General features: G+C 37.0%; 2 protein-coding genes and 1 long non-coding RNA gene across 11 annotated transcripts in view; 1 reads left to right on the forward strand and 2 right to left on the reverse strand.

Annotated features, from left to right (window-relative positions):
* Positions 1-546: 546 nt before the first annotated feature.
* LOC148646322 (uncharacterized protein C6orf118-like) lies at positions 547-7382 on the reverse strand. 4 transcript variants are annotated; one of them, XM_088609510.1, is made up of 10 exons: positions 7302-7382; positions 6170-6825; positions 4601-4723; positions 4183-4200; positions 3663-3787; positions 2974-3029; positions 2031-2224; positions 1298-1351; positions 717-778; positions 547-622 (listed from the first exon to the last, which is right to left on the reverse strand). In XM_088609510.1, the coding sequence occupies exons 2-10, from the start codon at positions 6821-6823 to the stop codon at positions 562-564; spliced, it is 1347 nt and encodes a 448-aa protein (XP_088465636.1). In that variant the 5' UTR covers positions 6824-6825; positions 7302-7382; the 3' UTR covers positions 547-561. The 4 variants fall into 4 exon arrangements, with proteins under 4 accessions (XP_088465636.1, XP_088465635.1, XP_088465639.1 ...); XM_088609509.1 differs by having other exon boundaries at positions 4183-4242; positions 7302-7381; XM_088609513.1 differs by lacking the exon at positions 4601-4723 and having other exon boundaries at positions 7302-7381.
* Positions 7353-22778, forward strand: LOC148646323 (uncharacterized). Of its 2 annotated transcripts, XR_015927850.1 has the most exons (4): positions 7353-7442; positions 16445-16502; positions 19708-20980; positions 22230-22778. It is a non-coding gene; the product is annotated as an uncharacterized LOC148646323 (long non-coding RNA). The 2 variants fall into 2 exon arrangements; XR_015927849.1 differs by lacking the exon at positions 22230-22778 and having other exon boundaries at positions 19708-22122.
* Positions 16911-27766, reverse strand: part of pde10a (phosphodiesterase 10A) — a 93455-nt gene continuing 82599 nt past the window's right edge. For 3 of the 5 annotated variants that reach the window (XM_088609508.1, XM_088609504.1, XM_088609503.1), the window contains exons 14-21: positions 25757-25899; positions 24958-25041; positions 24180-24330; positions 23047-23202; positions 22565-22737; positions 21762-21873; positions 21544-21624; positions 16911-21122 (exon numbers count right to left, since the gene is read on the reverse strand). In XM_088609508.1, coding sequence (XP_088465634.1) covers positions 20805-21122; positions 21544-21624; positions 21762-21873; positions 22565-22737; positions 23047-23202; positions 24180-24330; positions 24958-25041; positions 25757-25899 — 1218 coding nt within the window. In that variant the 3' untranslated portion in view covers positions 16911-20804. The remainder of the gene's footprint in view (positions 21123-21543; positions 21625-21761; positions 21874-22564; positions 22738-23046; positions 23203-24179; positions 24331-24957; positions 25042-25756; positions 25900-27766) is intronic. The other 2 variants (XM_088609507.1, XM_088609505.1) reach the window with 1 other exon arrangement.

Here is a 27766-nt window from a genome sequence, read left to right on the forward strand (position 1 = left end):
ATGCAATACATTACTATTGCTCTTTCAAGAAAAAAAGCTGGATGAGGCCTATAGAATACTGAGCCAAATGGCCTCATTCCATATGAAAACTTTCTTATGTTCTTAAGCTTTTATTTTTTACACTGTTAATCATGTATGATCCCATCTTTGACAATATCCCTTCCCCCTAAGTAACCCTTGTGAAGCTTGAAAGTCTGACTAGTGTAAGTTAGTGAGTTGTGGGGCAATATCCTGCCACTCCCCATTATAGGAGAAATCAGAAAAGAGGCTGTGGAGGAAAGTGGCAAATAAAAATGCAATTTATATGTTTATTAGATGTAACATTAACAAACCATGTCTTGGTAAATTATTTGCTGTGTTTAAAAAATAAAGTACGTTGCTCTGTGCTCTAAGGCTTCTGACAACTGATAATTTCACAGGGAACTGATCAGACAGGAGGCACGATCACAGTATGGTGTACCACTTGTCCCCAAGCATTATTATAGCTAACATGTTGAGTCCCAACCACTGAATCAGCCAAAAATAAAAATAAAAAGACAAAAAATATTGCAGCACACTACTTTATTGAGAATTGAGTCCATCATTTTCTTTCAAGGCAGTCTTGATCTTGTTCCAAAGATCCCTAGAATTACATAAAAGATTAAGTGGTCCTAAAAGTACAAAATATACTGTATATATATTTGTACAGTATATTTAATGATTTTTGTGATACATACTTTTGCACTTCATCAGGAACCTTCATCCTGCCAAGTACTTTAGATGTGCCATTTTCCAGATCCTTTCAAATGAATGAAAAATAAAACCCATTGAGTTACTTTTTTTCTGAGGGTTAGAAAAAAGCTCTTGCCACTTAGCATTTTCTTTTCCATTTCATTTTAAACTTGCTTTAACTAAAATATGAATAAATATTATTGGTTAGTATAAAAGTAATGTATCTCACATGTCTGTATGAATACAACAGTGCCAACAGAGAAAATACAATATGACAATTTGCCACATAGTAGAATTCAGTTAAGTGTTGTTCAATTATTCTCAGCAAGACTGTTAACAAGAGTTTCAGCAGGCCTTGAGTGAAATTGTACATACAGTATACTGTATGTAAAACTTAATAGTATAAACAGTTAAAATGTCAAAAACCATAAAAACAGTAATATAGATGTAGGTTAAATACAACAAAAACAGTGTGGCATAAAACAAGTGTTTTATGTATAGAAAATAATTCGAAACAGTTTAGTTGCAGGTCTATATTTAGTTAAATAAAAATAATGCATAGCAGCATCTACCATTACAGACTTACTTTTGTTGCTTGTTGTAGATGTTCATTGGAGGTTAACAATTTCATTACTTCAGCCTGCAGATAAAAAATAATGTCATTAAACTGGATATTTGTGTGTCTGTGCCCCTGACATAAATCAGAAGTGAGATGTATGTGGTGCACACATTTTTTTAAAAAATGTATAAGGTCTTGTGATTCGGTTTAGTGAGGAAATAAGAAAGTAATACATGTTTTTTTCTAAACAGACAAATCATATATATATATGTGGTCACACTTAAGAGTAACAGAATGCCACACCATCCCAGTACTGTATGTTTATCTTAATTTGATCAGCAGCGGAGTCTGAAATTGGAAATACTGAAGTTCCCTATAATCACTATAATGGAAAATATATAGCTTTGCAACTTAGCAACTGAGAGTATATCGGAAGAGTGCAGCTGCTCTAACTACACACATTCTGATGAGCAAGACATATTCTGTTCAATTATGTGGGAGAAGATGTGTCTTAGGGTACAGCTATGTACTATATTTCAGCCATCTGTTTGCTCCTCTCTGCCTACAGGATGCAGGTTTGCTCTGCTCTTCTGAAATGCACTCGCTTGCAATACATGTCTTCAGTTTCTTGTAAAAATTCTGGCACATGACATTTTTGTTTTGCCAGATTATTTTGTGGATAGCCAGCCTCTGTGCAGAAGTGCTAATTGTAAAACAGTGGTTGACACTCTTCACTCACCTACTGTAGAAATATCTTTACCTTTGAGTCTCTGATACATCTCTCAGTTGTGCCAGTAGTGATGGTTGAAACCATTTTTTCTTTGATTTCTCTCTCCAGCTCCCGAACCTCTTCCCAAGCTGCCCACACCTGGTACCTCATGTGCTGAATATGGTCCAGTGTGCAAAGAGTGATCTCTTTGTGTTTCATTGTCTGCACATAATCCTTGTGGATTTCTGAAAAAAAAGTCCAGAAGTCGCGAATACAATGTCATGGCTCCACTTGTCATCTGAAATAAATTTACAAACTTTAAGGAAACATCCAAAAGTGAAACTCAAAGATATCACAAAAATGACTATACCTAAAATGAAATGAACAAAAGGAAAGAGCACAGGTAAAGAAGGCCTTTGCCCAATCTTCATTTAACCAAATTTCCATTTGGCTGTTAGCAGCTACAGGAACTGATCAGAGGATCTCATCCAGTCTTTTACAATTCACTAGTATTTCTAGTACTAGTCTCCACTGCAGTATTCATTTCTGGTCCTATTTCTTTCTCTTGGTCTTTACAATATCCCTTTTACTGTACCCATGCTTTTGATTCATTCAATTCCTTTTCTTTATCCACAAATTGTTTATTTTTAATCACTTTATAAACTGCTTTCTTTCTCCTTATGTTTTCTCAATGAACTTACTAAACCATGTGGGTCACTACTTTCTTGACATCGACGTGCATTTTTGGGATTAATCTGTTCTGTACTTGAAACAGAATATCTTTCAACTGTTACCATCTGTTACCCACACTACAGTTACCTTGCTTAACTTAACTGCATTTGCCTTAAATCGGGGAAAAACACCTAGAGTATATGAAGATTAAAATATCAGATTAGATTTCGGCGTCACACATACAATACATTGCCTGCCATGTGTATTCAAAAAAAGGTAACATTATACTGTAAATAAACACAGTTTATTAAAATTCACTTGCCTTTTTCGTCAAGGCTTCCGGGTTTTGATACTTCAATCTGCAACTCATTCCTCAGTCTGGTGCAAACATTTATAGAAGAGACAATAAAAATTAGTGAAGCATGAAATAAATAGTCAAATGAAAGCTGTTTAAGGATTCATTTGGAAAACATGCCAAAAAACATTAAAAACCCTTTAGTAGGCACCATATTCTGAAAACCCATTAGCGGAATTCTCAAGTGAATTGTTCTGAAGATTGTATTTCTAGACAGGTGAGCTTGAGTTAAGTAGTTTTTAAACACATTTATAATAAAATTATGATTGTATTTTTGTAATTAAAAAAAGTGATTATGATGGCTATGAAGACCAAATAGCTTCCAGTGGAATAACATTTGAACAAAGTTTCCTTAAAGTTTAGAACTGACTGATTCAGAGTACCTTAGATCAAATAATAGATTTAGTCTGCATATCTCATATTTTTATGAAATATTTGCCATTATTGTGCAACACATCTATGTGTTAATTAGACACAAAATATTACTGGTTTGGATTAATCTTTTAATGCAGTCTCAATCCAGAAAAGCATATTTTCCCGAGTTCACATTTCAAAATGGGTAAAATTTCCTTTAGCATTGTGATAGAAAAGGACTGTCTTGAGGGTGAAGTTTCCAGTGGCATTCAACAAAGAAAGACTTTCTGTGTAATAATTACTGCTCATTTTCCTCCAGTGCTCTCTTAGCTGTTTCTCCCAGCCGGAGGACTTCCTCTGTGGCCAGCTCTACATCCTGTGTCATCACAAACTGGCTCTGTGTCCTTTGGATTTCTTCCACCAGGGGCTTTCATGGGTCAGAATGTGAAATATAACATTCTGAATAAGAGAACTACACAGAAAAAAGCTATGGAATTTATATAGAACATTTCCAACATGCAGTGTTTGGAGCAGTATGTGCTGGTACACCTAAGGATATGGCTAAAGTTAGCTACTTTACTATTTGCTAAAGTATGCCTAATATTATTTATATTTTGATCTAAATAAATCAGACCACAAACTGAAATTAAAACCAGCACCTCTCTTAAACAAGCAAGTAAATAACAATGAAAACTAGCTAACTGCATCACTGCATTTCACACATCCTTAAACCTTAGTTCCTTTTTACTGCTTCATACACAATTGTGCTCCCCTGAGCTGCTGTCTTTAACAAACATTTACATCAAATGACAATAAGCTTACCATGAGCTGAAGTGCAGGCTGGGATTCAAGGAGGGAATTTAAATAGAGGTCATATTCCATCTAACAGAAGAAAAAGAAATAATCAAATTTCCTTAAAAAGGGGGCTAGGTCTATGTGTAATTTTACTAATTTTCCTACTTTTTAAAAAAATTAAAATTCCTTTTTATGTGTCTCTCCAGGAACACCATGGGGCATATGTTTCGCCAATCAAACATATGTGTATTTATAAGTGTATCACATGGTTATATGATGCCTAAACAAAAGGACAATCCTCTTTGGAATCTACAGAAACACAAGCAAACTGATCTCCTCATTTATGTAAATGATATCTACATTTTTTCATGTGTATCTTCACATTTAATTGTAGGACTTAAGGCAGTAAGACATACAGTAAAATGTATCCATAAAAATAAAATACCTTAATTTCCTTCAAAAGTTCCCCAAAGACCTGTGACCCATTGCACACGTCAGAAAAAATGTCACTAAACACCTTCAGGTGCGAATAACTGGGCCCGTCCGTGGAAGACAACTTCTTCAGTTCCTGTGTTACAGATATTCAGATGTCATTGGAATAGCTTAGGGAACACCACTTCATACACATACTGTGTCAACCTGTCAGGCCACGGAATCTGGGGTGTTTTCACCTTCCTACAGCTGCAATTTGACAGCATTTCAGTTCCTTTTTGTAAACATTTTAATTTATTTGTATTCAGGCACAGTATTAGGGCAATATTAATAATACAGTATTAGGGCAAAACATAAGAATACCCTTTAAACACGATGCCAGGTAGAGTCAACAGACATCTATGGGATATGTATTAATCCAATTTAACACCATATTAATTCAGTAATTATATACTTTGCATTGTTGTAGTACAACAGCGTCACCTTGCCCAAGATTTAAAAAAAGTTTCAAAAGTGTTGTTTCAAAAGTGAAATAGATGAGCAGTTTAAGATAAGCATTAATTGTCTGCTACATTCATTTACTATTAATGCTTCTTTATGAAAAGGCGGCGTTGTAGCACAAGTGTTATCTATCCATCTGTCCATGAAGCCGTCCATCCGTGTTATGACTGTTAGGCCTATCCCTGCCAGCAAGTAAAAGGGCACAAGGCAGGATACACCCTGGATAGAATGCCAGTCCATTGCAGGGCATGTACAGACACAGACATGCACACACTCACACCAGGACCAATTTTCCAGGAGCTAATTAGCCTACCAGTATGTCTTTGCACTGTGGGAGAAAACTTGGGAAAACACATGCAACGCATTCCATAATTCAGGCTCTTTACAAAGTTAAAAACATGCCAGGGTTTGTAATATGTCACATATTCTAATCTAGAGCAACTGTTCTAACATTAGTATGATGAGTAATATGTGAAAGTGATATTAAATACAAAACTTCTATTTCCATACACTAAACTATTGCCTAGTAAAGGATATAAAGAACTTACTTCTTGTCATGGTATTTGTCTCCCTCTTGTGGGATGACTGAGAACACGACTACTGCTATGTACAGAGGCAACTAAAAGAATTAACTCTCCTACACCAATGGTGCTTTACCATTTAAGTGTTACATTTATTTTATATATTTGTCTATTCCATGTTTCTAAAAGACTCCATTAAAGTCTGCTTAAATATTTATTCTCAACCACATAGTGTAGTGAAACCACCAGAAACTCTTGTCAGAGTGAATGAGTGCTCCATGAACCCAGGACAACTCCCATTGTCAAATACTTTGAGCTGAACACAGACCGTTTTAGAACTCCATACACACAAACTATGAACTTCTGGAGATGGAAGGTGGGAATATTTGTTTGCAATCGTGAGTGTTTATTCCAAGCTTTAGCACAACACACACAAGCTGGAGTGGAGTGGTACAGTACAAGAGGACAAGAGAAGGATAATGGGGCAGCCAAAAGATGTTTCGCCATGGACCGTTCTCATGAAATCGGTACACAATTAAAATGGTTTTATAGTATCCTACCCGATCCAATTTCCTTGCGAGGTGCTCTGCAGCTTTGTGGCCACTCAACACGTGTCTTTCCTTCATGTCTTGTTTCTTCAGGACCACCTTTTCCAATTCTTGCATCAGCCTAAACTGCTCCTTTTTAGTCAGCCCTGCGTGGTGGGACTGTGTGAGCTGATAACAATCAGGGTTTTGCGCACTGCGTGTCCCATCGCTTCTCATGCCCGGGGGTTTAAACAATAAAAGTTCGGCAGGATCCAAAGAGCCTCTCAGTTTGTCCTTGCTGTCCACTTGCAGATGGCTCGCGCTGGCTGCAGCAGACAGACAAGGTTCTTCAGACCTCGGGGTCTGTGCTCTCCACCGGTCGGCTACTGAAGCAGTTTTTACAGTGAAATCCATCAAAGCATCTTTCATTTTCCTGACAGAAGCTTCTGATGTCTTCAGTCTGTGGGGAGATAGTGTTTTTTTCGGGTCTGGAGTCTTTGAGCTCTCCCAGATAGGTCCATTAGCCTTTTGGACTGGCAGTTTACACAGGTTGTCATGGTTGAGGTGTCCTGAGCTATAAGCCAGGATGTCTGCTTTGTGGGCTTTTTCCAAGCCCTGCAGTAATTCTTTACGGGTCTTGCTGAGAACATTTGAACGTAGTTTTCTTTCTTCCTGGTCAGCCCACATCACTAAAAGCAGAAAATATAATAAATATATTGATTGAGATATATATATATAATTAAGACTAGGCACCTCCATGTATACTGTACCAAAGCTTTGTTACATTGAAACAACAATCTTGAAATACTTCACTACATTATTTTGTAGAATATTCTGATCATTAAAGACATTGTACTAGTGAACACATGCTGTTCTAGAGCGCCCATCATTTAACTGTAAAGAACAATATACATGTATGTAACATATTATGTGCTCATATGCATTGAGCAATTGTGCAAATAGAGAAAAAATACTACAAAAAAATTAAAATGTTATGTAACCTGTAGGCGTCAAGCCAGCATTTGTCTATTTTCAATGTCTTACTTCATTTCGATGGTAATATTAACACAGTGCATATGACAATTCATGACTTTATTATTAATTCGCGGAGAAACAAAATCCTGTATATCGCTTATTTTTAAGTTAGTGTACTGCAGACGCTTACCAAGAAGTATTTCCCCGATTGCCAGTGTACAGGAAGTTGATCTCTCACCATGACAACAAAGTGCTCCGCTCTTCCGTCAGGCTCACTTGAACAGCGCTGCTGATGCTGATTTTCAGTGATTGAAAGCTTGCACTTCTTAAGGTAAGAAGTTTTTTTTTTATTTGATAGAAATGTTGCCTATTTAGGACGACTTATATTTAACACAAATAAATCGCTGTGCTATAAAACGCAGCTTACTTGCAATACTTCGTGTTAACTTGACAGTAATCCCATAATGCATACAGTACTTTAAAACGGTCCGAGTAGATTCAGCACGGCTATCACGTTGTTAACCCACAGGGCACATTTGATGTTTATTTAAGCGAAAGCAGACAGTATGAGATAAGGGAATGTGAATATTTTTCCTTTTCTCCAACTACCCCTCGCTGTGGAAGTAAACATTATCGCATCTCTTGAAACCTTAGGTTTAGTATGTCGGAGCCCCACAATTTGTAAAGCAAGTGTCATTTTGCTCGGTCATTCATGCTCATTGTCATAGCTTATTATCAGAAAGTGATAATTATGGTGGAATCACACCACACAGTCAACCCCTGAATGAAGGTGCTAGCTGAAGAAGGTGTAGTCCTTTGTGTTTACAATGAATGTGAATTTGTTTCTGTGCTTTCTGCTCATCAGGCTATGAAAGAGATTAGTATTAATGAAATTATGAATTCTAGCTGGGGTTTATGAATAAAATGTATTTATTTTCTCTGCTAGCTAAAGTGGCTTTCCCGCAGGACCACTCAGTGGAACACAATGTGTAGCAGATTGCATTGCTGCACTAAGTACAGAACTAAACACCCATTTGTCCACTATTCAGCAATTGGTCACAAACCTAGTTTCCCTTTATTGTGAAATGCACTGGCTAAAAATCTTCTCTCCTATTTTAGTGATGCCTTTGTGTAGAAATGTGGTTCCTACTCCATTGCATTTTTTTACAGAGGGAGATTTAGTTCAAGTCAGGATCCTTTTTTTAGGAAATAGGTTTATTCACAATGGGCTTGTAAGGTGTTTAATGTATTTATATTTTAAATATATAATTCTGGGCATTCTGTACAGGGTATATATAGAAGGTAAGGCCCCTAAGCTCCCTGAACTGGAAATATCTGCATAAGCATACAGTACCTGAGTAGAGCATGTGTGTGTTTATTCAGTTGTTTATAAATATGTCTTTTTGCCTGATTATTGCTCTGTTATTTAGTCTGTTGGAGAATAATGAACACGTGTGTTGTGTAGTGCTCAGTAATCCCTAACTTCATGCAGTGAATTGTTATCTGGGGGAAATTAGTTATCATTATTATTTGCTTGCACTGCAAACTGGAGTCACAACCTGATGTTAATACTGAATGAATAACCTCCCAATTTTTTACTTTATTACACCCCTCCCCCTCTCTGTTGTTACATTATTAACAGGATAAGTGCAAAATGTTTATTGCAGCAGGTGCACTGACATTGTATTAGACATGAGAGGGTAAATTCCTGCTGATTTACAATTCTATTCCGCAACGTTTATCAACAGAGGTTCTATTGTGAAAGTTACAGACTAAAAGCATGTGCCACCACCACTGTATAAATGCAGCGCAGGGTTTGCACCATGTTGCAGATGCTGTTTTGTAGTGTTCTGTCCCATTACTCTAATAGTATGTGAACGAGCATGTGCTTCTGAGCCCTGGATGCCACACTTCATCCCATCCCAGCTCATCCCACAAACGTTCAATGGGGATCAAGTTTGAGAAGTTGGCCATCAATGCCATAGCTATCATAATCCGATCTGCTGTTGCTCCACGAGCAGCCCGGGGACACGTGCTGCCCTTCTGCAATTCTGTTTCTTCACAGTGAGCCTGCAGCAGAGGCAGCAAGTGAGGACGTGATCGCTGCAGCGCTGTGCAGTCAAACTCCCGTATAAAATCAATTACACATATCTTTTCATTTACATTTGACATAGTTGTATTAAAAGTCATTTTTAAACTGTTAGTGTTTATTATGATGTGGAGGGAAGACTGTTGGCAGGGGTGGGAGGTGAACAGTGTGGAAGTAAGGAGGAATGCGCCTAGAACTGCAGATAAAGGGTTATGTAATATTGTGATAGATTGCAATACAGAAGTTCAAACTTGAATAGAAAAGAATAATAAGATTAATACATACTTATTAATTCTGTTGTTTTGCACAAACAATATGCTACGGGGCTAGTTCGGACAAACTTTTTCTTACTTTTTTTGTTTCACGATCACTGTCTATTTTTTTAATCTTGACATTCTTATATTTTGGGATCCACTTTAAGAAAGGTTTGCCTCTCCATGTAGATTTCAAGATTTGATTGATCTCATGCTCTCCTTAGGTTTAGTGCATTGCAAGTGTCCCTACTCCTCATTTTAGACTGTGGTGACGTAGCTTATAGAATGACATCTTAAACTGCTCTGGGAAACCTCATATTTAATACCATTCTTTTAATACCATATTTAAGACCATTCTGTATTTCATACCAGTTTATCACAGACTCCCCGTTACCACACTCATCAGTGTGAGCTTTATTCTTTGACTAATTGGGCTTCTGCATCCTTGATAAATCCTTCACTGGTTTAAAGTAATTTACAGAACTTGAATTAGGAGAACAGCTCTGGCAGGTCCCCCTTAACTGATTTCATGGCTCAATTCACATAACCACTGGGAGTATGGAGAAATTCAGTGTCAGGACCGAGGCCAGAGCAATTCTGGTGTCATTTTATCATCGTCCTAAGTTAGTTCACAATCTGAATTACTTGTCCGGAGTCTCCTTCTTAACTTTTAAAAAATGCCTTCTCGGAATAATTGTAATGTTAAAAGCCTGTAAGTCGTCGATCAAGAACCTGATTTGCCAGCACTGACTGCTTTAGCTCTGCTCCCGTGGTTATGATCTAACCATTGACCAGGGTTAATTACCCCTGAGACTGGTTTCACCCTAAGACTGAGTCAGTAATTAGACTTCTTCTCCTGTGTTCTCTATTTGTAGAAATCCTAATGAAAACCAGCTGAGTTTGAGACCTCATACTCCCTTGTGCGAATTCGTGCACTTGTTTTCTTCACTAGAGCAACCCGAAGCCTCCCTCTGGTGGCATAAATCAACATGGACACTCCAAGATTGAACTCTCTGTTACACCACCAAATAATTTCTTGGAGACCTCTGTACTATTCTGCGACCTTAGATGTGGTACTGTTATTAAACTGAACCTGCCAGGAGGACCTCCTATCTTTAATCACAAGTCATTTCCATTTGCCCCATTCAGAACCTTCAGAATGAGCTCAATCTACCTTTGCATTTGAGGGCATTTTTAGTCATATGATTAATTCCTCTCTGCTTGACCCTTAAAGTTGTCAACAAACATATCCTGTTATTTTTATATTGGTTATTTATTTCTTTGATTGATCTTCTGTAAAACACAGGTACTGTATAAGCATTTTGTCCAGTTCAACAATTTAAATGAGAAGTTGTTCTCAAGTGACTTTATCTAATTAAAATATATATTTGTATATGTCGTGCATAAAATATCCAAAATATCCAAATATCATGCATAATCAAAATGTTGCACGCAGCATACTCATTATTTACAGTTTAAATTAGTGGTTCAAGTAGTTTCCATCTGATTGTAAGTGCTGGTAAAAGCATTCACATAACACTAGATGGCACTTGCACCTTTAAAATAACATTTTTCCCAAGAATTTCATTATCAGCATCGAACTGTCCTGAAGTCCTTCAACATTACAAATCAGTACTTCATTTTGGTCACAAACGAGATTTGCTCAGGACCATATTATACAGAAAGTCAGGGAGATGTCATTAAAACTGACTCTTGTGTTCCCCATAAACAAACTGTGACTGTTTGTGTGGCTTATGTACATTGTTATTATGCATATAATCCATGCTTGATTTCATACATATCCCTGTTGATTTTGCTATCCTGTTGAATGTTGGACGTTTTAAAATCTTTAGCTGTCTTGCACGAAAAAGGGATGTGCCTTAGATATGGGTGCTTGGTTGCTGTGCTTTTCAACAGTGACACAAGGGCAGTGCAGTTAAAAAAAATGACTTACATGTAGGGTCTATCCAACATCACCCCAGTGTGTTTCACAGCACCATTTTTTACACCCAGCGTGGGTTTTGCCATTGAAATCATATACCCTTAAATCCTGACTTTCACCAACTGACTTACAATTCCGGCAGCTAAACCCTGCACTGTGTAATACATCCATCCATTTTCTAACTCATTCTTCCAATTCAGGTTCATGGGGAGCTAGAGCCTATCCCAGCCAGCTGCAGACAGGGTATACCCTGGATGGGATACCAGTCCATCACAGGCTACACACAGACATACTGTACAGACACACCTAGGGCCAATTTTCCTAGAAGCCTAGAAGCATGTTTTCTGGACTGTATGAAACCCACACAAATACAGAAAGAACATACAAACTCCTCTCAGATAACACCTCAGCATGACCACTGCGCCACCAGTGTAAAGCTTTTGATTATATGTAGTTGGAAGACAAGTTTCAGAAGGAACAGTGAAACATGACTCAGAGGGCACAAGTGGAAAATAAGTGGAAGTGTATTTAAAACAGAGAACAAGAGACACTTCTTTTTTACTTCTAAACTTGTGGACGTTCAGAACAAGGTACCCAGCCATGTTGTTGAAACTGTTACCCCGGTTTCGTACACTAAATAGCTGTAGGAGATCCTTAAATCCACTGGTTGGATGAGCCAGATGACCTCCTCTTATACGTAATCTTTCTCCCAGTCTGCTCTTTACATTGTATTCCCCCCAAGAATAAGTTTTTTCAGTTTTTCTTATTGTTGTAAGGTGTGTTTATGACTATAGGTAATTGATTTATAACTATAGAAAAAATATTAGAAACATCTAAATGTTGATTTGCATACGTGGAAATTCAACAGAATGTGGTTGCTGTAAAGGGAAAGTTTATTTTTTCTGTCTTCCAGACAAAAAGCTTCCCTGTGTGCTTTAGAACATGACCTAATAAAATCCCGCACTCCTTGGGCACCAGAAAAATGAAGAATCTCCACACTTTAGCCGGAGTGCAAGGCAATCTGAGAGAAGGTATACAGGTACAGTAGGAAGAATGACAGACAAAAGAGCTGAGACCTGAATGTTTGTGCCCATTTTTCAAAACTGTTTTATACAAAACTGTATAATGCATTTTCTAAAATGTTAGTCAAAAAGTGGGAGTAGAACCAGTTTTTACTAGAAAATGGAATGCTAAATAAAATGTAGTTAAAAAATATTCACAAATGTTGTATTCCCGTATCAGTGAACAGAGTGATGGGGCAGTTAAAAATAAACTGCAAGACAATAACTTTAATTTGGAACAGGCATACTGTACAAAGGTCAAGCAATGGAAACTGTGCCACAAGTAGGAACAAGATGTCATGATAAGCAATGCAAAGTCTAAACTATCTAATGGTCTAAAACAAGAATTCGAGCAACAATGGAAGAGTTTCAGATTAGAATTTCTTCTTGGCAGCAAGGAATACTCGACATTGGATGCAGTAGACAGAGGAGATGAGGTCCCAAAAGCACCTCCATTTTCAGATACTTTAGTTTCTCAGATGAGAGAAGATACTCTTAGTTGTCAGATGCTGGTCACATGTGGGTGTGGTGATATGCACAACAGTAATTTTCTCTTAAGCAGCTACAGTACATGTCATGATATGGTGATATTTCCCTCATCATCCATTCAGGACATTTCCTGGAATAAACACTCAAGCCAACAACTGGGGCTGGCCTAATCTAAATTCTGCAAGATGAAGAGATGCAATTCCATAGGATTACACTGGAAAGTTCATCAAAAATGTGCCAACTTTTTTCTGCCTTGCATCAGGTACATTCTATTAATATAGTTACGTGCACCATTAACAATTGTATTTTGAATAATACGTTTTTCAATCACACTTGATTGGTTTCTTAATCTTTTTTGATGAGTCTCCCTATATTTAAATATAGCTGAAAACATGTTAATAACTGTGCTAGAGAAGATTTTTAGAGATAAAATCATGTAGTTGAGCCTACATTAAAGAGGACACAATTACACAATATTCAGTTTGCTAGGATGCTCAGCAAACATTTGAACTTAACTTCTGTTCTTCCATTAGAAACAAAGTTTGAAATGTTTAAGTCTGATGCTTGTTTTCCTCATTATGGCTGTCTGATGTTGTGAAGAATCCTAGGACATCTTAGGACACTTACATATAGGCTCTTTAATTTTACATGTTGCATGACTTTTCAAGCAACTATAACAACTTATGACAGATGAACAAGAGTTACATAACCTGCCCAGACCTGCTTCATCAGAGTGATACATCCTCCTAATCATTGCCAAAGTGTTTATAAGACCACAGAATCACTCCCATCATTGTAACCAGACCTGTTCTGAGGCATCTACACAAACTAGAAATCCATGCTCACCAACCTATACTGAAGTCATGGTCCAAATCCCAGACATACGGTATTAAGATGCAAACTTCAATAGGCTTACTTCGTATTTTACTCTGTCGAACCAGGATATAAATTCCATTGAAGATCCCTAGGACAAATTGGTGTCTGATGTGTTTAAAGTGTTCTTTGAAGACGATTCCACACAGAAGCTTGTCAAAGCCAAAAAATGACATTTCTTTGCTTTATTTCAACCAGATAAACAATGCTCAAAAAGCAAAGCTTATATTTAATTTGAAATGGAATTGCCTACAGCATGTTAGTGCAGTGATTAGCATTGCTGCCTCTGGGCATTGGGTACTGGGTTCAATTCCCGGGTGCTGTCTGGGTGAAGTTTATCTCTACTTCCCCCGTTTGCACGAGTTTCCTTCAGGTGATACAGTTTCTTCTTACAGTACTCCCAAGACATACGAGTAGGTTAATGGGCTTCTGGGAAAATTGGCCCTGCTGTGTTTGTGTCTGTTTGTGACCTGTGATGGACTGGTTTCCATGAAATTGCCTATATTTGAGGAGCAGTAGCATCACAACAGTATTGGATGGGTTTTGGACAAGAGTTTTTTTTTCTAAAGTCATTTATGGTTGGTTTACTTGCACCCATTGTCTATTATATTCAATGTTGATTCATTACTTGAAATAAGACTACAGAAGTAAATGAAAAACAAAATATCTGTTCTGTGCATTTATTTACAATGGTATAATAAATGGTTTTGATGTTCTATAGTACAAACATAAGAGTATTCTTTTAAATACAAAGACTGCAAATGAATACATGGAGAAAAAACAACATATACAATATTTAAATTTATAAATGTGAATTTAAGACATCTCAAAATTATTGCACTTGCATATATATTTTATACAAACCAAAAATAAGAATAAAAAAAATACAGCTTATTTTATTCAATTGGTAACCAAGTACTTGGTATGCTACCCTGAATCAAATTACTTGTGAAAAAAATCCCATCCCAAGCTTTGGTCACAGATTTTACACACATTTGTTCTTTATATGTGTACAAACCTAAGCTAATCATTTGTTCTTACATTGGAGCAAGTCAGATCTCGGATTACTAACAGTAAGTAAAGGAGTTGTAAATATTATCCATTAACTGTTTTCCACAACTGAACTGATCAGAAAGACAAGGATCTAAGAAATGGATACCTACAGTAGCAACAATGGAGAGAAAAGTACAATAAGACTCCTTCCTGTTTTGATATTCTTGCACTGCTTTGGAAAAAGCAGCAGCTGCATATTATTACCTTCTGTTTAAGTTCCAGTTAAATTTGACCATACCAGGGTATGTGAATATTCGTTTCACGTATTATAAATAACATCAGTCTTTATTCCCAGAACAACAGAGAATGAGACCTTTTCTTTCTTTCTTTTTTGAAAGGGTGGGAAAATACATTTTTTAGATCAGCATAATTTGATTCACTTACGTGCTTCAGGATACTTACTACCTCTTGCCTTCCATAGTTTAATGAAAAAGTTATCATAGAGCACAGTGATTTATAAGAGCAGATTACAGTGGGGTCTCAAAGCAGAACCTGAGCTATTTCAGTGAAGTAATGTTTCTGGAACTACACAATTTTCGAGGAGGACTGTGGCCATTTTTAGCACAAGCATCATTTTGTTAGCCACATTTACAAAACAAGGTGTTTCATAAAAGCCATATTAAGGAATAGCTGTACAATAAGTGCTCCTAAACAACATATAATGCATTGCCCCCAAAAGAGATATTTTAGTTTTTAGGTTTGTTTGTGCAAAGTTCTTGCTTTAATTCCCTTCATATTAACTGGCCTGAAAGCTTTTGTTAAAGGCAAGACCTTCCCTTGAAAACAACAAAACAAAACATGCATGTTCTCATATTTTTACATGCTATTTAATCTGTGTTGCACACCATGAATGAGGTCAAAAACCTTCCTTTCATAAAATCATCATTAAATGTGCTCATTAAACATATTTCTCCACTTTCAGGTACTTTTATATTAAACATATTTCTCCACTTTCAGGTACTTTTATATTTTCCAAGCTCAGGTTTGCAGCAACACCCCAAGTAATATGCACACATTCTCCCCTTCAGCTGGTTATAGATTCCCTTGATTGCAAGCATGCTGTACTAAGCCTCCAGGCCTAATGGATCACATTAAGTTACTCCACAATGCAAATGCCATTGAGTTCCTGAAAAACCCTCTGAAGAGTTACTAAGAACCAAAAATGTCAGAAGCAAAGACACCTGCTATGGCCCTAACATTAGCCACTACTTTCACAAGGTTAATTTTTGGAAACGTACTTACAGTAAATATATGTCAAAGCAAGCTAAAAAGACATATTGGATTGACACTGCAGTCCAAAATAAATCATAAACCACACATGGGATATAGTTCCTTATAAATTAGTTTAAGAACTAACTTCTTGAGAAAATATTAAAATGTACCGTTAACATTGATTTCTTTTATCAAGGAAGGTGGGGAAGAGAAAGTTGGTTGATTAATTTCTAGGTCACAGCAACTTAAGTGTTTCTTGGTAATGATCACACAGATTTTTCATTTATATAGTTCTTGCTTTGTGCAGTAAAGTGTTGATAATTGCTAAATTTATACCTAACATTATTTTTCCTCTAATAGCAACCCGAGTGTGAAGGAGACCTCCTTGGGTCAGGCACCTCACATCAACTATATACAGGTAAAAAAACCTTGCAGTCATCCATCTTGACCAATCGGAATGGAAGACTGTGTAGATCACCATGGTGTTTTATCCTGTGCTGCTGGGCTTTAGCACTCATTATAAGTTTTGGTAACTGACTGCAATCTAATATGCATTTCAGTGTTGGGTGGCAGTTTTTACAACAATTTCATTTTTAAATAAATGTCTTTTATGAAATTTCAATGCTACACTAAAATGGTTATTTATCTTAGCTCGCAGTTATCATTGCTATTTTCTGCCCATTTCCCATTCAATATTCATAACACAAAGTGCTTGTTCAAAATTGTTTGCAGTGGTCTTCCACCAACACAGCACTTTCTGACATCTAAAGAAAAACACTGGGGAACAGCCAAATTACAAAGCAGAAAGAAATAAAATTACATCATCTTTTTAATGGCAATGGTGTTTTTTTTAATATGGAGAGACACATATTTAGTTTTTTTATGACAAAAAATGCTATGTAATATTTAAATAATTGTTTTTCTGATTACACAGAAGGTGAATCTTGTTTACATCAACAAATAGGTTGATAAATCTAAATGCAGTTATGTCCTCCCCACACTGTACTAGTACACAAGTAAAGAGCCAGCTTTTTTTGTAGTAATGCCTGTTGTTACTGAAAACTAAAGAAACACTAACCATAGTGCAATCAAAGAAACAGAAAGGTGCCAGATAAGGAATCTACATAGAAACCTTCCTATTACAACCCAGAAGACTTGGTTTTAAAAAAATGGGTTAAAACACTGGAGGCACAAAGATGAACCTCCTGATAGCACCATTGATGATTGCAGCTGCGCTATATTATCCTAGCAGTGAAACAATTGTAGAATATCTTATTCTTTGCAGGGCCATTTGTTTAAAAGTATGGATGACATTCAATACAAACATTATTCTAGAAGTTTCTTCTAAAGTGCACGCTCTAGAAAAGCAATACCGTGTATGAAAGTTAGCAACATAAAAACTCCCCAACTTGTAGATTCATGCTTCTGACTAACATTTGTAGCAGTTTTGCTCCATGTGCTTTTTTCATGAGTTTTTTTCTTCCGCTTCTGATTTTGAGTCTAAAGATTAATCCTAACAGAGACATTTCCAAGTACTTCCCAGAGTTATGAACCACTTTGTTATTCAGATATAAATAGACTTTTCTTACAAACCACTGTTATATTATTACTGAATTTCAACATACTCGGTTAAAGAGTGAAAGATTCCCACAGCACCCTTGCTGTTGACCTCTTACGTTTAGTCTTTTAGAACATCATGCATATTTTGGAACGCTCAAATATAGTATATATCTCTTTATATATGGAAAATAATTTTTCACAAAATTATCCACAAAGATTTCCCAATTTTCTGAAGTTGTCATCCCTGCCTCCACCCTTCAGGTCCTTGCTCACTAGCAAATGATTGAGGATTTCATAAAACAAGTTGGGCAAAAGTGCAAGAGAACACCAGCTGTTACACTCCTGTCGGTTACCTCTTCTTACATTCTGTGCATGTTACTTGGTGAAAGAGTATATTATAGATATGAATAATAGAAGTTTGCATTTTTCCAACAATCTTCAACAATAAGGCATTTCCATTCATGTATTTTCTCTGTTTACTTTAAAGCTATTCCTCTTAAGGAATGACGGAGCTTATTATTAGATATTATTTTCAGTTTGATTCTCATTTAGACATTTCTTCAAATATCAAAATTGTTTCAGAGTCTACCCAGACTGTACACAGTGTGCAGAAATCTGTGCATTTTGCTTGGCTGAGACTAATAATAAATGCTACAACATAAGATGGACAACCAAAATAAGTTAGATGTTTCAAATAAAAACACAAAAACAAAGCAAATTGCTAAAAAAAGTCTGAATCTGATAATACTACCTTAGGGAGTGCAATTCCAACCTGCAGTGTCAGTCTTCCATCCTCTATTGCTATTTTAAAGGGAATATTTTCACTACTGCAACTAACTCTTCTTCCTTAAAAATTACATTAGCTTAACTTTGTTGAATATCACAAAACCTATACAATAGGACAACGACTTTTTTAAGTCCACCAGTTTAAGTCTGATCATTTCATGCTCTAGAATAATTCAATGGTAACTGATTTCAAGCAACTGTTTGCATTTGGGGATCATTTTAAACAGAAGATACATTTCAAATAAATTACATGACTTCAAATATTCTTGATATTATTCAAATTTAAAGTATTGCAGTCAGTTCAGTCTTCCTGACCCCAGTATTAGTCATAACCCTTACTACCATGCCCAAGGCTCACAGCTATTTGTGGGCTCTTATTCCCTGAAGTTCAAGAGCTCACTGCAGCATTTCAGAAGTTCTTTATCTCGTTATATTATTGTGTCTTCCAAAAAGACAGACTGTTCTGTGGTGTTCTGTAAAGCTAATGTACATATAAAGTGGAGGTTCCCAGAATTCACAGTTAAAGAATTTCAGTGAGGAACACTGCCAGTCATTATGACTACAGTGGAAATCATGTTATCTTAGGCCAAAATGCTTTGCCACTCCTTGCACCTGGAAGGTTGAGTTTTTTTTTTGCCATCTGCTGTAAGAATAGGTTGTATTTTATTCAAGTACTGGTACAGAACCTTTTCTCTTGATAACAGACACATTCCTGAGACCGCAATCATTGTTTAGTCTCACAACACGAATCTTCCATAAACATTCCGGCTGATGTATAACCAATCCATTAGCGCTTTGTGGAATTAGCCAACCACAGTTTCAAAAGTACCATTTCTACAGGTTAAACCTCTAGAACACAAAACAGGCAGATTTAAAACCACCTGCCTTAGTTAGGGTTTTGAATTAAGGCCTCAGCAAATATAGACCGCAAAGGAAATCGGTTAAAACAAAATAAAACAAAACGCTAAAAAATAGACGTTCACTCTGCTGAACATATTCCCAAGCGGTATGGTTCAGGTGATCAGATCACAAGCCTCATTCTTCAACTGAAGTCCCTAAAGTCACCATTCCAGGTGACACCTTCAGTCTATGGACCTCCATCACCCAATGAGGTAACTGTATGTTTTTAGTGTTCTTCAACGAAATCACTCCTCCACCTAGTGCTCCTCTTCCTGGCCTCACAGGAAGGTGGTCGTGCGCACAGGAGTCTTTCGCAAGATTTGTTTCCCTCTCTGTCTCTGTAGCTCCCTGTCCATATCAATTGTCTATTTTCACAGGAACGGTCTCCGCAGACTCAGAGGTAACAGACTGGGAGGGAACCCACATGGAACTGTCCTCTCCTTCAGCCAGTTTTTCCCACTGGGCGAGGTTTTCCCTAAAAATAGAAGCACACAGTTCAGGCAATGAATGGAAAACACTCTAAGATGTAAAGGCCTTATAAGTACCAGAAAATGTGCAATTGTGAAATTGTTAAATGAAAAATACCAAACATTTCTTATCTGGAAAAGATGAAAATACTGGAGGGAATGTGCAACTTGAGGTTTACCATAACGAGAGTTATCGTAAAAGAACGAGCTATTTTAACCTATCATCATAAAAAGCATCCACTCTCAATAGTGTAGGAACTTTCAGTGGTGTTGGCTATGGTTGTGTCTGAGTGCAAACTGTCAACAAAAAAAGGAGGAATACGTCTGATTAACATACTAAACAGACGCTGTTGGCAGACACTGATAACAAACAATTTCAATAGACTGCTTCCAAAAGAATTGGACATAGGCTTGCCTACAGGCTTATGCAGAGAAAAAAAATTGAATATCTTAAACTAGGTCAACTTAATGGGGAGTTTAATTGTAGCATTTTTTCCTTAGGTTTTAACACGGCTAAACAATTGTATGAGAAAGTAGTGTTTTTTTTTTTAGACCATTCCTTCCAATTAGAAGTTGATGTAGTTTATACGTCTGCCTGATCCCACAACTAGCAGGGGCTCCAATGTGTCTGGGATGAGTGCCCATGAATTCCATCACAGAACCTTGGTGCTGACGCAGTGTTGAGCTTTTCATATCACTAAACAGAATTTGTTTGCATTCCCAGTAGTTCAAGGACACAGTGGCTTAAAACTGCACTATCCAGACTCCTAAAATAAAGATCTATAGGATAATTAATACAATGATATAAAAAGTGATTCCTAGTTTTTTTTTCCAAAAGGCAATCATATACACTTACTGCCCAAAACAGTAGGAATACCCCCACCACCCTCCGCCAAATAACATGCTGGGGCTCTGTGAGCAGCAAGAACACCTTGAACAAGATGAAACATTCTACAAGATTTTGAAATATTGGAAGCACATCCTCGATTTCTCTAACAAAACTGTTTCTACTTAGGGCTGTTACGAGGGTTGTTTTGTGTTTGTAGATTCCTTATGTTTTCAGGATTTGGGATTGTTCTGGTCAGGAAAATGTGTTGGAAGCCTGTGTCTGGATCCTCAACCCAACCATGCCTGACACTGAGAGAATCCATTGTTCTGGCTGGGACTCCTAAAGATTTGGCCAGTGAGCACAGTATTTTGCCCAATGTAGGCATCAGTATTAAAATGCATTTGTACCTGCATGCTCTCAGAAGTGGGGTGGATGGAGGAAATAACTCAGACAAAGTTGTATAACAGGGGATTGCTACCGCATTGTAGAAACCCACCTATCAAAAAAGAAAGTAAAAGGTTAAAAAGTACATAAACTCGCCTTTGAGTAAACAGGAAAAAAAGTATTCTAAGGAACTGGAACAACAGAATCAAATGGTAGTAGTGTGCAATTTCAGGGAATAAATCCAGGGGCATAGTTTGAATAGTTCCTTAATCCAACTGCTTTACATGTCAAGAGATGGAAGAATTTCAGCTTTGTGGAAAGAACACTTTTTAAAAACAAGAAGAGACACCTTAAATAAGAAGTACTAAAACTGAAATGTATTTCAGTGCTGTGTTGATTTGATGCTTATTAAACCTTTTTTTTTCTCCATAAAAACCTGGCTTATTAAGCTTGGCTGGCAATACCAGGTGGGATTTTGTAACACACCCATCAAACAGAAAACATGAGGGTTATAAAAATTGAGAGATTCTCACTTGACCCTGGGGAACTTCATCTTTTTTATCTCTATCCATCATAGGGATTGGCTGCATACCGATCTTTTTCATTTCATCTCCCTGTGCAGAGAAAGCAAGAATAGATTAGAACCATTTTGTTAACCTTAGACAGCAGCAGCCTTTTTAATAGAACATGGAAAAACAAAAAACAACACAAATTAAGAAACAAAAAATGTTAATTAGAGAAATTCTCATACCTCAGCCCAAAATTCTGCATATATGTCATTAGCGGTCAACCTTGTCACAGGCCACAACTTTGTGACCGAGCACAGGTCACATGCTGTCATCATCAAACCAATGACGCGATCCCTTTAAACAAAAAGGAAAACAAGTTCTTGTTAAGATGACCACAAGTAGGATTCTGTCCTCTTCTCGTTATGAAATAGCCTCCCCTCTGTGTTTTACTCAAGGGCTGTGTCTGAGTACATTTCATTTTTTTTCTCCCTAGCTATTGGGTCAAACATCTCTTTACTGTAATATTTTAAAACAAATAGAGTGTCATTTGTATTTTTTATTACATACCCACCCAATCTGGAATAAACAGTCATTTACAACCTGGCTTTCCAGCAGTGATTCTTGTACCCACAAATAAAGAATGAGGATCCATAAACACACCCCTCCAACATGTCGTCCTGTCAGATTTGTTTTGTTTTTTTTATTTACAGGAGATTGGAGTAACAGATTTTCACACATCACATCACCAAGACTTCAGGGTCATTTCTGGAGTCACTGTTGTACCCATCCCTATCACCAATTGCATACTGCCATTTGGGGAGCCCCAGTCACATTCAGCTAGCCATATGACTCGGGCTCAAACTCATGACTGCTGGGCTGCAGAGGACTCCAAGCAAGTGCCTTGGTGGAGGTTTTCTTGAAACACCTTCCTTCAGATGAGAAATGACAAAGTGGAGTGACAAATGCTGACCTGAAGAATGGGCATCAGGTAAGCGGATATCTCAGGACAATGTCAAGAGTGTGGCCAGAGGATGTCTTGGGCTACCTGTGTGCGTGATTGTTGAGGTCCAGAGCTCCTGTTGTTAGTAACTCCACCAGCTGCTTCCTGTTGCCAAAGTACAATGCTAGGTCTGTGGCAATGATGGCTTTCCGGATGATCTCCAGGACTTGCTCATACTCACTGGAAGTCAGGTTGGAGAAAATATTGTGCCCTTCCAGCTATGAGAAAAATAGAGATCAATAAAAAAGCAAAAGCTCTACTTATGAGGCGTTCGTCTGATCTTTATTTGGGATAAAAGTCTTCGGTAAATATTATTAATTGTCTTAGCTCTTTACTGAGGAGGAATCGTACTACACAACCATTATGGAAACTTTTTGTGGAGTGGGTTTCTTAACGACGCTGTATTCATCTCAACATTTGTTCCTCCGTGCCCCACGTCACTGCACTTGGAACATGCATCTGTCCAGGAAGTAGAATGTTACAGGAAACCAGCTGGACTCGGCTGAGGTCCTGTATGTTAGCGTTACCTGCAGGATGGAGACAGTTTGAGAGAAGTGATGCTGCTCCATGGTGGATGTGGAGTACAGAGCAGCCAGGGGGTGGTCAAACTTCTGCAAGTAGCTGTTGCTGTAGCCTCTGTGATCCAGGTCATGACAAAGGCAGGCTACCAGGAGTCCTTTCCGCTGCAGAAAGAAGCCAGAAGAACAAAGACGTACACCAATACACGTGAAATGAAGTCCCACAAATTCCAAAATGTCCGGTGACATCATGCTTCACAGGTGCCCTTTGGGCAGAGAGAAAGCAGGGAGGAAGTGCAGATCCATCAGATCACAACAATGCTCATGAAACATGATCAGGCTCTCATCAGTTGGGTCCCAGCCCTTTCAGCTTGAACCACCCTTTTTCATGCACTTCCTCCCCATAGGTACCCTCGATTTAAATGAAAAGAATGTCAAAATACAGAATTACCATTACAAAACCTTGAAAAAAAATGATAAAATATGAATATGAACTTATTCTAAAGAGTTACCACGTATTTTAACCAGAGCAGCTCCATTAATGAAGCAACCCTGGATGCTGTGTGAAAGGGATGATTTTACGCATTACTAGTATAAGGTTGAATTTTCTCTTCGCTTGTCTCTGATGACCCCCTGCATAATCTACCAATCTACTCCCTTACTACTGCTCTAAGGGAGAAATTCTATAGACGGGAGCAACTACAATATCCCCTACTGGTTCCTGCCATTAATCTTACCCATTGGTTCTCTAACTAGTAGACGAGGTCCCCTGAGGGATAATCCAGGGAAACTGGAATTGGATTTAATAAAGTGAAATATTTTCAATTTGTTTAATTTGTCAGAAGAAAGACACTAAATGACAATGCACTAAAAAAACGGTTGTCATTTTTAAATACAACAAGCGATCCCTCATTTTCTTTGTATATAAAAATTAAAATTTAGTATAGATATGCTGTATTATTTTAAAGTAAAGATTTACCCTGGCTTCTTTAGCAAGCAGTCTGGTAATAATAACTCAAATGTACATACATTTGTCCGTTATCAGAAAGCAATTTATTCCTGGTGGTTTCTAATTACACATCCTATGAGTAGTAATATAATGATAAACGTCTACATTCTAACTATCCCCAACCACCACTTACTTCTAGTTCAGTAAAAATGTCTTGGTTTTTCTGCAGAATGGCATACATGCAGTGAGCCACCGTTAAAGCATGTTTCCAGTTGTGGTAAGGAACACGCCGATAGTTTTTCCTCACTGACATGGTGAATCGGCACAGCTTCTCGAGTTCAAAGCTAGGCATGGAGACGGATAGAGACAGGAAGAAAAAAAAAGACAGCTAATCAATCAACCACACCACCACTGACTCAGATCATTAAGAGTATAGTGCTGTCCCACAGTGTTGTCAAAATTCGATGAGCATTTGGCTTTTAATCCAGGGGGAAATAAATTCATCAAGGTGTTCGTATTCTCTGCATGTGGCCTTGGCACCTGGGACATCCTGGGCACTGCCTCAGGGCTAAGGCCAAGCTAGCAAATCTGTGATGTTCTTGGATGGCAGCCAGCTCAATCGGTATGATGCTGTTTCTTGTCATAATATTTTTTATTTATTAATTGGTGGCATCTGATCCTCAGAAAGGCTTACAATCTTACTAAAATGTTGCAGTATTTTCATATATATTATTTTTTTTTAAATGTCCCTTTTGAATTGTTTGGCCTACAGTATGTTAGAAATAGCATTCAATGCCGAATATCCATTAGTGTATGCAAAGAAGACAGTGTAAAAATGAATTAATCTGTATTTAGCTGAAGAGGAAAATCAAAATTTAACGTTTGAAAAGAGCTGCATGTTGTTTTGCGTTTACATTTAAGCATTGCATAATTACAGTGTAAGTCTCCAACTAACTAAGGTATTTAGTTACCTGTTTTTTCCACATGAATTGTGGACCATGTATACAAAGACTGCCGGCCATAGTTCTTCATAAGGGTTGATATCAAAGTGAAACCTATGACCAAATAGTAAAACAATCCATTAAACCATGTATATCAGCACAAAAGTAGCAATCAGAAACAAAGTGTTGACCTATGATCCTAAAGAATAGGGTAGAAACTTCAACTGCAACTTCAGTATAAAGTATAAAATGAACAACAAATAGAAACTTGTTTTAAATTCTGTCAAACGATGACAAAGAACCTTATTGTTGGGGGAAAGGGGGTGAGTAATGGATGGTCTAGTATGTAATTTCTTTAAAACTTTCTGAAAAACGTCTGTGGTACAAGATCTGCACATTTTTGACTGTGACCTGTCAGTTTATCAAAATTGTTTATCAATAATACATGTGTTTTAAAACCACATGGCACCAGGAAATAAAAGCACTGGAATTGCCCTCAAGAGAAACTAAAAGGAATGACAGTACTTTGCTTTTACTAAGTGTGGTCACTGTTTGGTGACAAGGTTTTCCAAGGTTTGGAAAATAATTATTATGGTTCAGTCTCCGTGAACAACAATCCCAGCTAGCACAGGGATACAATAAGTTGTCATATCCTTTGTAGGACCAGATAGTATATACAGTACATACAAAGTTTCACTTTTAAAACATTTAACAAGTAAAGATTTTTAAATGAGTGATGGAGACATAAATACCACCAATGTGAACGTTTAATTATAAACCTTTCCTACCCCATAATACTATGAGCCATCAGTTAGGTAAAGGGCCTTACAGCTCTATTTCTTTGTACATGGGTGCTGGAAGTGTCAGCTGTGTGAGATTCTTCCACTCCTCTGATGTGCAGATGCTGTGGTAGGAGAGCTTCTCCATGGTCACTCTGTAAATACACTCTGAATGTCGTATCCTGTGGTACATCTAAAAACACAAACACATTGCAATAATTTTTCTGCAATGCACTTAATGTCAAAATATTTTGTTCCCTTGTAGTACTGTGAATGTTGACCAGCATGTTGCAATATACTGTATAAAATGTAAACCTCAGTTTCAGGGTTTAAGGCAAAACGTATTATTTTACGTTGATACTTCTTACACTATAGATTAGCTTATATTATTATTATTATTATTATTATAAATGCTTTAATGTGGGACACTATCTGGTTTCCAGTCTCTATTAAGCATATAGCATATCTAAAAGCATAAGAAGATCAAGTAACATCCTGAAAGCCACAGTGTAAAAAACAAATCAAATGTATCTCTCTCAATGGTTGACTCAAGTTTGCAAATCACTAACAGATACAAATATCAGGTTTATTTTATTCCTCTTTTAAACATATTTTTGAATGCTTCTGTGATGTTTGTTGTTTATTTAACAAAAATATTGTGTGCAATTTTAAGGCGTTACTTTAAATGTTAATATCCATCCATGAATCCATCATGCTATACATTCCATATATTCATTCATCTTCACAGCCACTACTGTCTTGCATTCCTGCATAAAAAACTGTTATAATAAATTACAGACATTAATGAGTGAGCTGTCACTGTGATTGCTGCCAGTGTATCCTGCTTTTACTAGAAAGGTATGGGTTACCTGAAATCAAGGGCACTTGTGTATTAAATGTTAGGTTAGTTCTTTTCAACACTGTCTTGTTATAATTATTAGGAGGGATTGGTTACAATCGGTACTAAGACTAGGGAAATTATTGACTGTTCTTCACTTATATCCCTGTATTACAAATATAGGACAAATTATGTTAGGGTGCTTATTTATTATTTGAACCACTAATTTTGCTGGTGAAAACTGTGCTTTAAGATCCTTGGAATAATTAGACATCTCTGTGTGTTCAGAGAAACTTTTTTTCTTTAGCCACTCAGTTTCAAGAATGATCTCAATGGGTCCTGAGATTGCTAAAAAGTCCAACCCAGAGCCATGAACTTGTTGATGTTGAAAATACAGTAAAGACAGAGGTACTCCAATCTGAATTGATGGGAAACGTACACCCTCTTTCCACTATTTATACTGCTTTCCTACTAAAAGAACTACCGTTCTACCATTATAATCTGACATCAATGTCTATAGTATAATTTTAAAGACCAATATCTGTTCAGAAATGCAAATATATTAGAGACTATGAGAATTACAGTGAAGACAAATTAATAGCATTCCCTCTTTCTATCTCTGTACATGGTGTTTACTAACAGTTTGGGTGTTTTCATTCATACACGTAACTGGAATTGCAATAGGCTGTGTCAGGCTTATTTCAGAAGCAGTCCTTTGAGAGCAATATGACTTTCACTACTTTGTAAGGGGTCATGACCTTGAGCAATCAAGTCTGAGATTAGTCACCTGCTTCAGTCTATTTAAGGTCATGGCTAATTTTATTCTCAGTGTAGACTATACCTCAGCTGAAGTGAATAAATAAAAATGTTGATGATTGAATATTTAATGCTGATATCATATAGCAAATTGTGAACACCATATTCACAAATACACTGAATCAATAAATCATGAATGAAAAATGGCTTAACTTATTGTGTGACTGATGTCTAAATATAAATCATAGTGGTTGGTTGCAGTTCTTCTGTCTTAAAATATTCATTGACGTAATTAATACAAAAAGCTTTAACATAACATGATAATTTGCTGCACTAAAATGAGTCAGAGCTTACAAATAGGGAACAGGGCATGAAAGGCTTTTGGAAGAGATGTAAAACCTGCAACCCTGTTTTATCTTTCAATAAATTGCACCCACTTCCTGAATCTACAGGTGGCAGTGTTTTA

Source organism: Lepisosteus platostomus, chromosome 17, assembly GCF_059453375.1.
Source record: "Lepisosteus platostomus isolate fLepPlt1 chromosome 17, fLepPlt1.hap1, whole genome shotgun sequence".
Classification (NCBI taxonomy): domain Eukaryota; kingdom Metazoa; phylum Chordata; class Actinopteri; order Semionotiformes; family Lepisosteidae; genus Lepisosteus; species Lepisosteus platostomus.